The sequence below is a fragment of the Manis pentadactyla genome, chromosome 4 (assembly GCF_030020395.1).
Source record: "Manis pentadactyla isolate mManPen7 chromosome 4, mManPen7.hap1, whole genome shotgun sequence".
NCBI lineage: Eukaryota > Metazoa > Chordata > Mammalia > Pholidota > Manidae > Manis > Manis pentadactyla.
The window spans coordinates 84,466,558-84,485,690 of NC_080022.1; the positions used below are offsets into that span (position 1 = coordinate 84,466,558).

Genomic DNA, 19,133 nt, shown 5'->3' on the forward strand with positions numbered 1-19,133 from the left:
ACATGAGGCCAGTGTCTCACCCGCCTCTCCCTATCCTTGCCCAAATGTCCCAAGGGTCTAGACTCTACAAATTTCCTGTGTAACTATACCCACAGGCTTTCATTACCCACATGTATCCTGATGATTCCAAACTCTTCTCCACTCCTGACCTCTTTACTGAGCTAAAACTTTTAAGATACACAGAATGTCCCACATGTACAAGCAACTCAAAACTGAATTCACTATTTCTCTCAACTTATCCCAGAAACAACTAAATGCACACATAGTCAACTCCCAAACCATACATATTTACCTCCTGCTATGGACTGAATCTTTGTATGTGCAAAGCAGTGACTAAGACTGTGAAGCCTACACAGGAAAAAAATGACTTACCAAAACCTATATATTACTTTAGTCATTCATTTCCTAGAAGGAAAAATGTCAATGATTTATTTTTATTTACTTATTCAAAAAATTCTAGTTAAAGAGCTCTGGTGTCAGATTGCATGGGTTCAACCTCTAGTTCTACCATATAGCAGTGGGCCCTGAACAGGTTTCTTAAGCCTCCCTGTGCCTCAGCTTCCTCGTCTACGAATGGAGATAAAATCCAGTGCCCACCTCACAGGATGGTTCTCAGGTCTAAACAAGTTACTTTTTTTTAAAGCTGTCAGACAGGAACTCTTTACTTTTTTTATTGGAATAAAATTAATGTAAAATATTATTTTGATTTCACATGTACAACACAGTGACTCAGTAATTACATACATTGCTAGATGCTTGACGCAGTAAGTGTAGTTCCCCCCACTATTGGTAGTATTCTCTATGGTGTACTTCCATTCCTGTGAGTAATCTATTTTACAGCCTTCAGTTTGTACCTTTTAATCCCCTTCACCTATTTCACTCACCCCCACCCAACCCCCAGGGTAACCATCAGTCTTTTGTCTCTATTTATGGGTCTATTTCTTTCTGTTTCTTTGTGTTGTTTTTTAGATTCCACATGTAAGTGAAATTATATGGTATTTGTATTTCTCTGCCTGGCTTATTTCACTTAGCATAATACCCTCTAGGCCCATCCATGTAGTTGCAAATGGCAAGATTTCCTTCTTTTTTATGGCTAAGTAATATCCCATTGTATATATGTACAACATCTTCTTTATCAATTCATCTATCAATGGGCACCTGAGTTGCTTCCATATATTTGCTATTATTATAAATAACACTTCAATGAACATAGGTGTGCATATATCTTTTCAAATTAGTGTTTTCATTTTCTTCAGGTAAATTCCCAGAAATAGAATTGTTGGATTGTATGGTATTTCTACTTTTAGTTTTTTGAGGAATCTCCATATTGTTTTCCATAATGGCTGGAACAATTTACATTCCTACCCACAGAATAGGAGGGCTCCCTTTTCTTAAATCAGTTATTTTTTTAAAGCATTTGGAAATATAACTGTAGTTAGCAAATTCTTAATATACACTATGGTTTATTCTCATTTTTATTTTTTAATGTAAGCATTTATTATGTGTCATGTGTTTAAGACAAATGAGCTAAAATCTCAAAGACATGTCTAATTGGCTGTCTTTAATTACCTTTCCTTTTTTTTTCACCCAGGATAAGTTTTCTGATCTGTAACATTTTCTGGTCTTTAAATATTGCTAATGGAAAATGAGTGTAAAATATTTACCAATTAGGATAGTTCAACATTTTCAAAAATGGCAAAAATAAACAGCAGTTATGGAACACCTGCTAAAAAGATACTGGAAATAACTGCTTCGTGCTTCATTAACCAGTATAAACACATTTGCCAGTTTAAATACCCTACTGAATTCAGAATTTCCAATTAGTACTAGAAAGGTATTAAACTGCCAAGGGAAGAAATTCCTGGGTAAAAAATTTCAAAATTACTATTTTTAGGACACTTTTACAGGCCAAACAGAAGCCTATTTTTCTAAGAAGCCTATACATTTGTTTATTAAAACAAAATTTTTATCTATTTTAATATACAATTTTAGACTATTTATTTTAAAAATTTTATTCATCTTTGAGAGACCTTCAATACAGTACCTGAAATAGGGTTGCTTCAAGGACCACAGTGGAAAGAAGGAAGACAGGCAGATAGGGAGAGAGGACTATAATGTCTCAGGAAAAACTTCTTTGGGACTTCTAAGAAACCCAACCCATAACCCTGATGCAGATATACAAAGAGTGGTAAATCAGGGATTATCTGAATTAAATCAGAACAGAAAATTTTATAACCAAAGCAAAACAGCTAGAAATTCAAACAAAATACATAATACATAATAGAATCTTTATCTTTGGTGTCAAGGAGTTGGCTGATAATGACCTCTGGCTGTCTGCTGTAATGATGTAAGATTACTGGTCAAAAACGTGACAACCATTACAATTCACAGTTTCCTTAACTTCAATGTATCTCTTTTGTATTTTATTTGTCTTTTCAAGAGGACAGGTGATATACTGGAAAGGACACCCTAGATCCAGATAACCAGGTTTCTAGACCTGGCTGCAACAGTTAGCAATTTTAATAAGGTTAAGTTAATAAATGAACATTTTCAGCATAATCCTACTCATTAATAAACTAAGGAAACAAATCTGAATTGTCTTTTATATGTTCCATTGTAAAATCCAAACACAATCTTGTAAAGGTACTCTGGAAATGTATAACACTAAAGAATATGTAATCCTGATGTCTAGTATGTAAATAATATATAAATGAAGGGTTATATTCATTCATGAATTCATTCAACAATATTTAGTAAGTACCAACTGTTCTGGAAGCTGGGGACACAATTTATGAAACAAAACACATGACGAACAAAACACAAAAATCCTTGACATCCTGGGCTTTTTATTCCCATGGAAAAAGACAGACAATAAACAAATTAGTGAGTGAAAAATAAGAGTATATCACTGATTAATGTTATGAAGAAAAATTAAGCAGAGAGGTCTAAGGAGAGTTAAGGTAGGGGGGCTTGTTGGATTTTTAAATAGGATGGCCAGAGGAAGTGACAATAGTATAAAGGAAACTGCACAGACTCTGAGTAAGCTGGAAAACTACTAAAAGATTCTGAACACAGGAATTTTAAAAGGATTCCTCAGATGTATTATTAAGTAGACTCTACCAGGAAAGGACATAAGCATGGAAACCGTTTCAAGGCTATTGAAATTATCCTGATGAGAGATAATGCTGGCAGCTTAAAAAGACTGATAGTGGTGGATGTGGTAAGAGGTAATCAGATTCTGGATACAGATGGTATTTAAAGTGAGGAGAAGACAAAATGAGATCACCAACCTAGTCTTTGAAGAGAGAGAGAAAGACCTGAGCCCCACACGCTGTAATATTTAGGGGTAAAAAGATGAGGAATAGCCAACAAGGAAGGAGATGCCAATAAGGAAAGAAGAAAGCTAGGGAGTTTGATGTGCTGGAAACCAAGGAAGGACAGAATGACTAGCTGTATCAAGTGCTGCTAATAAGGGCCACGATTTAGTGCTTCATTTAGCAATTTAAAATTCATTTTCTTTAAAAGCATAATTTGAGACCGGAATTTGGGTGTACCTGATTTATAGTGAATGCTCTTCAGGAAAAACCTGTATACAGAAGGGGTGAATAGGGTAAAAAAAAAAAAAAAAAAGGGAATGCTGCAATAGGATGCACGCACTGGTACCATCTGGTTTTCGCCAGAGCCACATGGCAAGACCCTGGAACACAACTGCCCACAGTTGTTCAGATCTGGAGGCAAGTGGGATGGTTTCCTTCAAGATATTGCCTTTGTATTTTGTTTTAGAAGTTTAATTATGATGTCTCTTGCTGTGAATTCTTTGGGTTTCACTCAGGTTTTTGAATCTGCAGATTTATGTCTCCTGCCAAATTTGGGAACATTGTAGTTATGATATCCTCTTTGAATATTTTCAGCCCCACCCTCTTTCTTCTCTTCTTCTGGATAGAGGTGGAGGTCCAGTGGACTCTCCACTGACACCACAGAGGGTGAGTGGGGCTGGCTCAGTTATTGGGTAGCTAATGGGGATGAAAGTCCTGGCTCCCTACACTTTGATGCAACAGAGCTGTCGGAGCACTTGGCTACCTCATCAGTGGGAGGAAGTCTGGGCTCCCCACAGAGCCCTTATGGAATGCAGAAGATGTGGTCAGGATATTTTTTGGTGTGTTTGACTAGAGTAATTAATATCTAAAGGTTTTCTGCTTGCTAGGCTATTCCTTTTCTGCTATTCTGGCCAAAGAATGAAGACTTTTGTTGGGGCTTTTGTGTATATGTATGGTCGTTTGGCATTTCTGGTTTTCTTACTTCATCATCTCCATGATTGGGATATATGGAGAAAAAAAAATGGAACTCACCACTGTGCTGTTCTTTAGGTTCAGTATTCCTACCTGACAGGCCTTTTCTCTATGTTTCAGACTCTTCTTGATGTTTGTCTTATACATAAGGTTTTTAAATTTAGTTGAGTGATCATAAAACGCACATATGAAAATTTATAAATTAAAACATAAATCATATCTTCTGGTGATACTTTTATTCAACTCTTCATGCAAGCACAAAGGAAACATAATGAAAGGGAAAGGAACTTCATTCTTTAGCCACAGTCTACAGTGAGGATAGCTATCAACCCTGGTTCCGTATTTACCCTTTGGAAATGAACTTAACTTTAACTGTTCTTTGTTAACCCAGGTGTGTCACAGAGTTTTCAAAACGGTATACATCCAGAGCAATAAATCTGAGATTATGTTAATTTATATTTAAAGCTTTCATTTTTCCACTAATCCTTGTTCATTATAAAAAACTTGAAATATGCAAGTGTGCCAAGAAAACAGACAACCACTATTAATATCCATTATATTTGAGGACTTAAGAACATGTGTGCAGGTATGTTTGCATATAAATGCACACAATAATTCTTAAATATAGTGATTTTTCATGCCTTTTACATTATAATATAGTTTGTGTATTTTTCCAGATTGCTATTTCAAAATAATTTTAATGGTTTCACAATTTACCACTGAAAGGCTCTGCCCTCATATGTTTAACCACAACCCAAAGGTTGGAGTTCATTGGTATTCTACATTTTTCTCTACTGAATAAATAATGCTGAATAAGCCCCTTTCTACTTAACTCTTAGCTTACATTCCTAATTATTTCCTTAGGATAGTTTAATTAAAGATCAGTTACTGGGTATAAGTGTTTGATAATTTAAAGATACTGTTACAGATTGAACTATTGAACTGTACCCCTGCAAATTCATGTGTTGAAGTCCTGACCCTCAGTACCTCAGAATGTAGTTGTGCTTGGAGTCAGTCTTTAAAAAGGTAATTAAGTTAAGGTAATTAAGTCATTATGGTGGGTCCTAATCTAGTATGACTGGTGCTGTTATAAGAGGAAATTTGGACACAAGCATGTACAAAGGGAAGACCATGTAGAGACACAAGGAAGAGAGACAGACATCTATCAGCCAAGAGAGACCTAAGAAGAAATTAACCCTGATGACACCTTGACCTCAGAATCCTAGCCTCCAGAACATTGAGAAAATTAATTTCTGTTCTTTAGGCTACTCAGTCTCTGTACTTTGTTATGGTAGCTCCAGCAAGCTAACACCAGTGTGTTAATCAATATTTTCAAAGATATTATCAAATTGCTGTTCAAGGAATTTATGTCAGTACATATTTAATAGAGACAGCCCATCTCACTGCCTCTTTGCCAATTACAAAAATATGATAAAACAAGACTCAATTTAAAAGATAACATTATGGAATAAAAATGCTAATGCCTATAAAATAGAAACAACTAAAGCAACAATCATGACAGAGAAAGCCTATCTCAATAAAACCTTCACCATAAATAGCTAAATAATCTATAAATGAGACCTAAGCAGTCATATGATTTATCTGCATCATAGTTCACTCACCTTTAAAATGAGAGACTTAGACTTGATCATATTTAAAGGCTTTCTAAGTACGAAAATTACATGATCCCTTTTTAGTGCCCTTCAGTTGTTCACATCATTATACAGGATTCATGTCTTATACTCTATTCCTTGATCTAATTTGGACTACACTATAGCGTCCTTCCAGAGACCTCTACTGTAAGTATCATAGTAGAATGCAAAACTCACACAGATGGAGAAAGGAAAACTGATTTCCAAATCCAGATCTGCCGTTGAGTGACTGGGTTCTCACCTCAAGGTATATTGTTTCTCTGTATTTCTATTTATTTTTCTTCATTCTAAAAATTGCAGTAAAAAACTTATACTCTGAAAACTATGACATTGATGAAAGAATTTGAAGTACAGCACAAATAAATGGAAAGATATACTGTACTCATGGATTGAAAGAATTAACATTGTTAAAGTAGCAATACTACCCAAAGCAATCTATAGAATCAACACAATCCCTATCAAAATACCAACAGCATTTTTCACAGAACTAGAAGAAATAACCCTAAAATTTTTATGGAACCACCAAAGACCCCAAATAGCCAAAGCAATCTTGAGAAAAAAGAACAAAGCTAGAGGTATCATGTTGCCTGATTTCAAACTATACTACAAAGCTATGGTAATCAAAGCAGTATGGTCTGGCTCCAAAACAGACACATAGAATAATAACAGAATAGAAAATCCAGAAATAAAGCCACACCTATACAATCAATCTTCAACAAAGGAGTCAAAAACATACAATGGGGAAAAGATAGTCTCTTCAATAAATGGGGATGGGAAAACTGCACAACTACATGCAAAAAAATGAAAATGGACCACTTTCATACACCATATACAAAAATAAACTCAAAGTGGAAAATGTAAGACCTGGAACCATAAAACTCCTACAATAAAACACAGGGAGTAAGCTCCCTGACATCACTCTTGATAACACTTTTTTGGATCTGTCTGCCAGGCAAGGACAACAAAAGCAAATATGAAAAAAAAAAAAGGAACTACATCAAATTAAAAAGCTTTTTCCTAGAAAGGAAACCATCAATAAAACAAAAAGGCAACCTACTGAGTGCAAAAAGATATTTTCAAATGATATAACTGGTAAGGAGTTAATATCCAAAATATATGAAGAATTCACACAATGCAATATCAAAAAGCAAATAATCAATTTAAAAAATAGGCAGAGGAACTGAAGACATTTCTCCAAAGACAAAAAGATGGCCAACAGACACATGACAAGATGCTCAATATCACTAATCATCAGGGAAATGTAAATCAATACTACATGATGTCACCTCATACCAGTCAGAATGACTAGTATCAAAAATACAAAATAAAATACAAAGAGACAAAAAGTAAATAACACTCGGGGATACAGTATTGACCAGGATATGGAGAAAAAGGAACTCGTGCAGTGTTGGTGGAAATATAAATTGGTACAGCCACTGTGGAAAAGAGTATGAAGGTTCGTCAAAAAATTAAAAATAAAACTACCATACAATCCAGGAATTCCTCTTCTGGGTATTTAGCCAAATAAAATGAATACACTAATTGGAGAAGATATATGTACCACTATGTTCATTGTAGCATGATTTACAATAGCCAAGATGCAGAAGCAACCTAAATGTCCACTGATAGATGAATGGATAAAGATGTAGTAAAACATAGATAATAGTGTATTAGCCATAAGAAAGAAAGAAATTTTGCCATTTGGAATAACATGAATTGGACTTAGAAGGTATTATGCTAAGTGAAATAAATCAGACAGAGAAAGACAAATATCATATGATTTCCCTTTCATGTGGAATCTAAAACACAAAACCAAACCAAACAGAAATAGACTCCTAGATACAGAGAATAATCTGGTGGTTAACAGAGAGTAGGGGGCTGGGGGGATAGGCAAAATAGGGGAAGCAGATTAAAAGGCACAAACTTCCAGTAATAAAGTAAGTTAGACATGGAGATACAACACAAAGTATATATAAAGAATGTAATTAATAAAATATAACAACTTTGTATGGTGACAGATGGTATCTGGATTTATCACAGTAATCACTTCTTACCATACATAAATGTTGAATCACTATGTTGTACACCTGAGACTAACACAATATTGTGTGTCAACTACACTTCAGTAAAAAGAAAACAAAACAAAACCTTTTCTGGGTAGCCAATGACAAAAAAATAAATACAAAATCAGATAAACACATATGCACATGTACACGTACCCTCAATTCCCATCCTCAGAGTTCATATGAAGAAAAAGAAGAGTTCATAAAAATAAACAAAAATAATTATTTTAGGTAGTATATACAAAGTACAAAAAAGAGCTAATGTTAAATAAGCTAATACTATTAACTGTCTCACTAGTTAATTTGCGAAAAGCAATTTTGGGGAAATTAATTTTGGAAAATCAGGTTAAAAGAAAATGGCTTTTCAAATTTAAAGATTTGTAAGATAAAGCTGCTGATATAACAGTTTAAATATTGCCTCCAAGGCTGAATTAAATCCCCATTTATGGCTTCATTGTTCCAGCCCTAATTACCTCTTGGGCCCAGGTATATAACATTCTAGCAATCGGTAATCTCAGAGATTCTTTCTCCTACACCTCATCTGATATTAGACATTCATATTAAACATCAAATGTTCATATGTTCCCCCATATCATATTTTACAATAGTTTGTATATACCAGTATACCCTTATTCAGTAGAATTTAATCTCTAATATAGAAACTCTTCTGTATCATTGCATCATTATACAAAACAATTTTAACATAAATTTTATCAATTTTTAAGAGAAGAAATTTTGTCACCAAACTAAATATGCTTCTTACCTGTTTCAATAGGTTTTCTAATCAGTAAAATTAAGCACACTTGAGATTATTCAAATACAAAATACTTAAAATACAAAACAATAGTTGTACTTTCACATATTTATTTGTATTTCCAATATATGTAAAATATTGTCTGTGTAGTGTGATATCATTTTCAGTGTGAAATCATGTTATCAGTGGTACTTACAAAGCAGTTCTTATCAGGGTTTCTTTTCCAATGTTTCTTGTCTAATTTCTTGGCCAAAGTAGAATGCAGAGTTGCATGAGTTTGTGTTCGAGGATTTAAAGCCAGGATACTCTAAGGACAGTATAAAAAATGTATAAACATATTTCAATCTGTTGGCATTAAAAAAATCAAAATTTTATGTTAATATTCTCCATACCCCAAAGGTATATACTAAAAATGTTGTTTTCTTCTACTATTGCAATAAACTTATTTAAATTGTCATTTACTAGGTAATATCCCAGCTGATTTTATAAGAATATATATTAATGATAAGATGATTTAAAAATCACATGAACTGTAACAAATAACTCTGTAAGATAAATTTTATACTTAGAGTTCTTACATAAGAATGAAATAAGAAAAGAGGCACTTCATTCCAGGTTTAATTTAAACTAGTAATAACAATATTTTCCAATTTAAGTTTTTAGAGTTTACATTGCTTTCACATGCACTATCTAATTTAACATACAAACTTCTACTACCTCAAAATTTTAGATAAGTAAATAAGTTCAGGTTGTTTACGTAGAGTAGACGAATCAATAGAGACTAAGAACTGGGTGTAATACCAATGCAGGTAGACAATTTCACAGAGCAATCAGAGAAAAAGGCACAGGGAAGCTTCCTGAAACCCTTGTTATCCCAGAGTAATGTGCAGCTGCCCAAGGCTTCACCCTGTGTGAGCGCTATTAGAAGTTCATACATTAGAGAAAATAGACCTCTAAAATAGTCTATCAATTCACTAAACAAATGAACAAATAATGACAAGTTCCCATCCTGGGGGAAGGGAGAGAGATAAGCATCCAGAAGAGCTACAGTAAATGTTATCTGAAATGTTCAGTTTTTAATTAAAAAATTATAAGACATTCAAGAAAATAGGGTTGTGTGACCATGCAAGAAAAAAGGCAGACAACAGAAACTGCCTTTCAGAGCACTCAGGTGTCAGATTTAACAAAACCTTCAAAGCAGCCATTTTAAGGATGATGTGATGACAATACCTCATCAAATAGATAGCATTCATACAGAGAAAATCATGAAACAGAACCTAAAGGTGAAATCTACACAACTAAAATGAAAAACTTGCTAGAGGGGCTCAATAAGTAGATTTGAACATAAAAGAGATCAAGAGAGATTATGCAATCTGATGAACAGAGAGACGAAAGGGAGAAAAATCAACAGACTCTTAATATGTGTTATAGCACTAAGGACACCAAAAGCTGTAGTGGGAGTACCAGGAAAGAAAAGAAAAATATAAGAATAAATAATGGCTGAAAATTTTCCAAATTTGATTCTTAAAAAAGGAAAAAAATATTAAACTATACATCCAAGAAGCTCAACAAATGGGAAATGGGCAAATGCAAAGAGATCCGCACATAGATACATTAGTAAAAATGTTACAACTCAACCAAAAAGAAAAGCAACAACATAAAAATCAGTCTTCATGTACAAGGGAACTCCAAAAAGTTTAACAGCTAACTTCTCATCAGAGACAATAGAGGTCAGAAAGGAGCTGGATGAGATTGTCAAAGTAATAAAAGAAAAAATTCTCAAAAACAAAAAGGAAACAGACTCAAGTAACACTATAAACCAACTAGACCCAATATCTATACACTCCACCCAACAACAGCAGAATTCACATTCTTCTCAGGTGTACACAGAACAGTCTCTAGGATCAGCCATATGCTAAACCATAAAACAAGCCTCAAGGATTTTAAAAGAATTAAAATCATATAAAGAAGTTTTCTAACCACAATGGAATGGAATTAAATATCAATTACAGAAGGAATTTTGGAAATTCACAGAAAATGTAGATGAACACAGAAACTATGCCAACTGAGAGAAATCAGTTACAAAATACTACTTATTGCATAATTCCATTTATATAAAATGTCCAGAACAGGCAAATCTATAAAAAATAAAATAAACCATGGTTGCCAGGGACTGGGAGGTTGGGGTAAATGGGGAGTATATGGTTTCTTTTTGGGGAGATGAAAATTGATCGTGGTGATGGTAGCACCACTCCGTGAATATGCTGAAAACCTCTGAATTCAGCAGTGCACATGAGTAAATTGTGTGGTATGTGAACTATACCTGAATAAAGCTGTTAATAGACCAAAAAAAAGATAAATTCTACCTTCAGCAGATCTCACTGCTATTGACTGTAAAAAACACCACTGGAACTTAACTTTTTTAGCCCAATACAAATGAACATTATTTTTAATAATCCCTATATATGGTGGACATGGTATTTCTTCAGTTGAACAATTTAGGTTTCTATATCTTCTGGACAGCAAACATATAACAGAACTATAGTTTTAAATGGTTTATTTCTTATGGTGAAATAATGCCAAAGCAACCTTTTAATAAGAGCCAACATCAGAAAACATTTTTATATTTAAAAGTTGAAAACATTTTCTTATTATAAAATAAATGCAGGTTTTTGTTTGTTTATTCAGTCTGGAACCATTACTAATCTCATACATTAATTCAAGCTGGTATATAAAAAGATGACATTTTTAAAAGGTAGTTATTGTGGCCAATATTTAAAGAAAAAAAATAGATAATATGCAAGAAAGATGGCTGCATTTATTTTAGTTTTTACTTCCACAAACCATATTGTGATAAATGATTATGTTTATCTATGTCAGCACAGTAATGTGACTTTTGAGAATAACCATTCTAAATGCAATTTATTGGGTGCTTATCACAGTAACTTTTCTTCTACATTGCATAACTAGAAAGTATAACATAACATGAAATATTGGGTTAACCTTTTCCAAAAAGGCAGTGAGTTGAATTCAATGGATCTTGGGTAAAAATAAATTGGATTGTGGAAAATGGTTACCAAGGATTTGACTTAATAATATCCTAAATGAAAAGTGATATAAAATAAAAATACAGAATATGAGTGGTTGAGAGCTGTTAAAAACAATTTTCCGAAGCAAGACTTTTCAAACTAAAAGTCAATATCATCAATAACTAAGCAGCTGGCAGAATAATACAGGAGAGTTCTAAATTGCATTCTTCCTAAGAAATGACTAAAGCCAGGTCCTAACAGGGTCATAGGGTCCCCTCTCTAGATAGATTGAGCACTTTAAGAGGCCCGTTAACCCCTTCAGATACAAGGCATATTATTTATAGAGGGGGATTTTTTTCCCTGCAAAGAATTTGGCCTTTGGCTCTCCCAATCACTTCAGTAACACAATAAAAATATGCCTCTGATTTTAGAGGCAGAAAAACAGATTTTGAGAAAATTTCATGGCACTGATTTTATTTAGTTTAAGAAATGGTAAAATATAATCCAGAGATAGATTTACACATGAGATCAAATCAGGGTTATGTATTGTTACTGTGTAGTCCATCAACGCTATTCTGGCAAACATACAAATTTGAAGTCTGCATCTAAGGACAGCTTCTTCCTTACAGAACATAAAGAGAGGCCCGTATTGACTATGATGACAAGCCCTCACTACCCAAATAAAAGCATTAAGTCTCAGCCCCAAAATATTGGAACTGCACTATTATTTGAGAGTGTGAATTATGACTGCATAAAGCCACTTGGCGGACGTGTCCTTTCTCTAAAAATGTGACTTTGTTTTATATCACAATATTGATTATCCAAACACGATGCACCATTAAGCTTCCTTTATTTTATGCATTTTAAATTATAAACACATGCTTCCTCTTCAATACTGGTCATTACTCACTATAATTCTGAGCCATTAAATGATACACATATACTGACATTTTAGATTTACAGGTTGAACTTGATAAATTAAATTTTGTCTTATTTAAATTATGCTTAAATTTTGTCTTTGCTGGCTTATTCTCAATCTGCTGTAAGTTATCTCCTACTTTCCACTGCATTAGGTAATAAGTAAATAAATAAATAAAAACCATGCTTTTCTCACTCCTTCATAATCGGGCATAAATACCTTGATTTCAATCAAACATTGCTTTGTGCTGCCATTTTTTTCCTCAATAAATATTCTCAGCTAGTAGGACAACGAGAATATCTATTGATTAATGCTTTTGTTTTGTATTTGTTGCTTTGTCCAGAAAACAATCTGACAAATGTTGATTAATGGAAACATTAAGTTTTTAGTACTTTTTTGCTTTCCAGCCTCTTGTTTACAAGCCTACCTCATAGGGTTGTTTTAAGGATTTAAGAAGATGATACATAAAACTATCTAGCATGGTGCATGCTGTAAGTATGTAGTACATGTACGTACTACATGTTATCAATTAGTATGTGACAGAACTAGATTTTAGAATACATTAAACCAATGTATATTCATGTTCTTCCATTGCCAATTCTGAATATATAAAAGGGAGTCATTTTTTTTAAATACAGGAATATAGAAAAAGATGAAGGCAACAGGTGAAAAGGTATTAATAAAAAAAAATAGTAGGAAAAAGAGAGTATCCCAGGCAAAAATCAAATCATTGGTCTCCAAACTTATCTTTGCCCTAAGCCTGAAATTTCAAAGGCAGACTGCCTGAAAATGCAAAATACTCTTCACACATAAAAATGGCAGGGTAGATAAGAAATACAACTGTATATAACTCATGGACCAATGGTCCCAACATATTTAGGTGAATTCACATTGTATTTCCTTTCAGAGAAAGATAGGTAAAACCAAAAGTGATGAATTTATAAAACATCAAAACCCTGATCAACTGGAAGTGAATAAGCACCTTAGAATGCTAGTCCCTGGGAAATTTTATTCATTCTATCAAACAATCAGTTAACACAAATAAAATTGCTTATTCATCCTCGAACATCCCATTCATCATGTCAATCTCCTACTCAACAAGCAAAGGTCTGCCACGTGACGCTATCACCTGGCTTTACAAGGCCCAGTATGTCACTGTCCTTCACTTACAAAATGATACACATCACACACCAGGCACCTAAGTGCTTTCTAATTGGAGAAGAATGTCTTTTTGTTATTTTTCAGAAAAGACTGAGAACTCAAACACAGGAACCATAACTTAGACATCTGACATTAATCTCACAATTCTTAGTACAAAAGACAGCGTGCCAGGTGATAACTGACTATGACTTAGACATATTAGTCAGTTCTGGCTGTTATAAAAGAACCTCATGGACTGGCTTGAACAACAAACATTTCTTTCTTTCTCACAGTTCTGGAGGCTGGAAATTCCAAGACACAAGTGCTGGCCTATTCAATTACCAATGAGACACCACTTCATGGTTCGTAGACAGTCACCTGCTCACTGTGTCCTCACAGGCAGGCAGACAGAGAGAGCTCTTCAGCCTCTTCGATAGGGCACTAATCGCATGTGAGAGTCCCACCCTCCTGACTACAGCTAAACCTAAACACCTCCCAAAGGCCACATCTCCAAACACTATCACACTGAGAGTTAGGGCTTCAACACATAAAATTTAGTCCATAACTGTCATGGAAAAGATTCTGCTATCTGTGGAATTATGCAAATGCTGTTAATATTGGACATTAACTTAAAAGACAGCTTTATCTTAAGATTGTAAATACACTGAATCTACACTTTAATCAAAAAGAAACTTAAAAATAAACAAAACTGGTATTATATGGTATGGCTTAATTTTTTTTTAATGAAATAAAAACATTGTTAATGAAAAAACTAACACGAACCATTAATTAGACATCTTCCTTTTTTAAAACTTGAATAGCAAAGCATTAATAACATGTATACTACTTTATGCATTGTTCATATATTTTCATTATTTTCATTAAAGGAATTGAAAACAAAGTATGTGCAGATATATATAAAGTGATGTCAAAATATAAAAAAGATAAGAAACTGTACTACAACTCTTTTATTTAAAAATTTCACTACTTAATTATCAACTGTTTTTTATTTAATGTAGTGCTGCAAAACATCCATGCATTATATATTTAAATGAAAACCAATAATCTCAAGAAGCATAACTATGAAAATCCATGCTAAAGTAGAATTTGGTGTAAAAGCTGAATATGTATATGAATCTACATTAAAAAAAAAACCCAAGATCAAATTATGAAGGGAAAGAACTGATGAGTCACATAACCAAAAAAATCCCCCAGTTCACTGGGTAATTAAGAAAATTCATCTTAATTAATACTTTTTCATTCAAGAAAAATTAGTCATTTTTTCTCAAAACTTGCCTTACAGAAATGGTCTGGTCTTAAAGTAAAATCAGCTTTACAGAGCCTTTTTAAGTAATATGAAAAGTATTACAATTTACCCTTAATTTATTAACACTGATTTTGAAAGAGCTGTGTTTAAAAGACCAAAGGTCAGTTTAGTTCAGAGAGGCTAAGTGCATACCAGCATGCTAAAAATAAAGCAATATGGGTCAGCAAATAGAAAAAGCTGGAAAACAAGACTGCAGAGGAAAGACAGAAGTAGAACTTTGGCTGACTAAGTTTAGGGGCTTTTTAATTAACTAAATGGAGCAATTAGCATGATTTTCAGGTTCACAAAATAGTAGTTCATCAATGGTTGATTAGTTGCCTTCATCTATATGGTTAATAGCTAAAAGGAAACATATGGGTTAGCAAGTGAGTTAGATCAGAAATAAGAACTAAAATGATTTTTTTAATGACCTGTAAATTTCTGGATATAGTAATATGAATGATTATCATAAGATACTTTTTGCTATGAGAAAGATAAGAGTGGGGCAAGGAGTATATGATTAGGGAGTTAAACTATTTAAAATCCAGAAAATGAAACATTTGAAGATATTTTTTATTATCATGTGTAAGCCTTAGTTTAATTCTCAACTCTCCATGATTTTTCTGCAGTATTCAATGCTGCTAATTTGCTCTTCTATTGAGAAGCTCATCTTTCTGGGTTTCCAGAACTTCATGGCATGAAAACCTCTTTTTCTGTTCACTGTCTTTCTTTTTGCGACCTCCACTTCCCCTCTTGACCACAGTGAAGGTTCCTTGGACATCTACTGCATGTCCCTCTACTGATTACTTTTCTGTAGCTGTTTTATATCTATATTCCAAACCCTGAGATCTCTGTCTTAATCTGTTCATCTACTACACAGGAAGCCAAATAATCCACCTGCATGTTCTATCATTATCTCAATTTCTTCACATTAAAAAAAAAATGCATTGCCCCTCCCCACGCCGCCACCTTTGTACCTCTGTTGAATTTTGTGAATCTAGTAAATTAGGCTTCTTGTTGTGGTCAACCTATAACTACTTTTTTTGTTTCTTAAACCCACACAGTGTCAGTCAGTGTTACTCACACTGGCCTGTCCTTTGTATTTCTTATTTCTCCACCCTAGTGCAGATCCTTATTACAGCATGCTCGGATCATAATATTATAGCATTCTCCTAATTAAACTGGTCACCTCAAGTCTGTACTTTCTTTTTTTCTACTATGACAGACATCCACCATATAAAAATATAAATGCATGCACATACACATGCACAAACGCACACACACACACACACACACACACAAAGCTTAAATGGCTCCCCATTACATACATAATACCAAAAAAACTATCACCTTGCTCTTCTATCTATTTCCACTTCACCTATTTGTTTTTTATTGAGTCTATGTAAAAATTTACATCCACACCTTTGCCCACGTCACTCCCTACATCTAGGATGCATCCATGTTATGTTAGTTTAAATGCTATCTTTTAATTCTAAGAACCATTTCCTCCAAAAATGAAGAACTGTCCCTCCCTCTATTTAAACTGTACCTGTGAGCTTCTAGAGAACCTGATGCCACTGTTATTCAACACACAGAATATGATATTAAGTAATTATTACAATATACCATTTCCCCATCCAATTGATCAGTAAAACTCTAAAAAGCAAGGGTATAGTTTATAAGTCCTCCTGTCCTTAAAACCAAGTGTAATACTTCATTATTAAAAATATGCAAAAAATCCAAATTGGTAATGGGAAAAATTCCTAAGGAAAACAATAATACCAAAAAGTAGCAAGAAATTTTCACTACAAAGCAGAAAAACTTCAATGTTGGCAAAACAAACAGAATTCTGTTTTCTTCTTAGTGCTCATTCTATTACAGAGGTCAAAAAGAACACCATGCCACACTTCAGAGCAGTTGCAAAGATTTTCAGTCATATAATTATTAACTACCCCAAAACGGAAAGTCGATGTTTTCTTCACTTCTGCTGTGAACTTTAATCATGCAACTCACTTGGTGAAGCAGCAGTGAAAAACTTTGAACAAACCTTAACATATGTGGTAATATAAAGTCAGCAACAAGTTCTGTCAAGAAATCAAATAATTACTTGTTGTCTGCTCTTAAAATGTTCTAGGATCAAAATTTTGGATTTTATTACACAACACAGACACTTCCAACCTATGAAACACATGGTCCCTACAACACAAGCAAGCTGCAACCACTGGAGGAAGAAGATGCAAAAAAACCAAATATAAAATGTTTTAAATACGTTCATAGACTACTACACAGTGCTGTGAATCCAGGAAGTGAGGCTAAGAAAGGGGAGATTTGATGGATGTATATATTTTTTGAATGTATCTGTTATAATCTAGACAAGAAAAATGAGATTCTTCAAGAAATTGCCCTTAAAAGAAGGTATGCCTTATTATTTACATAAAAAGATGGAAAATACTTGGCAGGCAGGAAAAAAGTTAAATTATGGTCTGTCTATAGTGGAGTAATACCTATTATAAATCACGTTTAAAAGGATTTTTACTGATATGCAGAAATACTCTTCTTGGTATCATGGAAAGTTGTTAAAAGGAGAAGAAATCAAATAAATCTATTATCTGAAACAAGATCAGTTCTTTTAGGACAATATAATTGTGTATTAAATATTTTTAAAGTATTTTAAACTAATATAAAATTCAGGAATAAAATGTGTTCAAGCCACTTTTGTTCTCTTAATTTGTGATATCTTGCATTCTTAATTAATGCCCTCTGCTTGAGTACCTACAAAGAACGGTCTCCATTTTAAAAGTAGTATTAGCTAGGAAATAAGCAGTATAAAGTCAGATCAAGATATCTCAATGTTTTAACAAACATGACCTGGCAGTTCCAACTTAGGGGCTTAAATATCTCACTTTAAATAATTTAAATTCAAACTTAAAGCAAGATATTTAAAAAACGATGCCTTTTTTATAAAGCTTCACTTGCAACCAAATACTATTTAACCTAAGCTAGTTTGCTCCAGGGATAAATAAAATTAACTCCTCCATCTACTTTGGGTCTCTGTTGAGTTGGAAGGGACTTGAGACACTAACATTTGATTTCCTATCCTAATTCGGGAAACCTATTCCAAACACTTGTTGAAATGTATCAATCAAATTTATCAACAAAATGACAAAGGGTTAGTTTCTTTAATATATTTTTAGGCTCACACAATAATTAGGAAAACAAGAAACTGTTATTAGATAGAGGAGAAGGGCATGAATACTTCACAGAGCAATGCAGGCATATTTCCAATTTAAGGGAGGCAAACAGAGAGAAATTTTCAGCCACCCACTGGGTCTTCAATCCAAGTAAGTTTCTGTTCCTATCGCTACAGGAAATGTTCTTGTCAAGTCTCTGATGATGAAAATACATTGCCCAATATTTCTTTGTGCTATTATTGCCATGTATTTTACTTTTTTTCATATTTTTTTTCTTTTCAGGTAATGTAATTTTTGTAATAACTTTATTGAGATAAAATAGAGATATATTGAGACATAAATAAAGAAAGAAAAATTGTGATTTACCACAATTTACCCATTTAAAGTATACAATTCAATGGCTTTTAGTATATTCACAGAGTTGTGAAACCATCACCATATCAATTTTAGAACATTTCATCAACCCTCCCCCCAAAAATCCATAGCCATTAGCAGTCACTTGCCATTCCCCCAAACTGTCAGCTTTAGGCAACAACTAATCTACTTTCTGACTCTATGAACTTGTCTGTTACTTTTTCAAGCTTTATTGAGATAAGATCGACAACTAAAAATTGTATATATTCAAGGTGTACAGGTGTTTTGATATATATATACATCATGCAATGAATACCCCAATCAAGCTAATTAACATACCCATCACCTCACATAGTTACCTCTGTTTATTTTTGTGGGGACAATATTTAGGAACTATTCTCAGTAAATTTCAAGAACACAAGTATTATTAACTATA

The 19,133-nt window shown here is 33.5% G+C and overlaps 1 protein-coding gene across 4 annotated transcripts in view; it reads right to left on the bottom strand.

Annotated features, from left to right (window-relative positions):
- Nucleotides 1-19,133, bottom strand: part of DPYD (dihydropyrimidine dehydrogenase) — an 879,000-nt gene that overhangs the window by 837,682 nt on the left and 22,185 nt on the right. For all 4 annotated transcript variants that reach the window (XM_057500453.1, XM_036883856.2, XM_036883855.2 and 1 more), the window contains one exon: nt 8,955-9,065. In XM_057500453.1, coding sequence (XP_057356436.1) covers nt 8,955-9,065 — 111 coding nt within the window. Of the gene's footprint in view, nt 1-8,954; nt 9,066-19,133 lie in introns of those variants that run through there.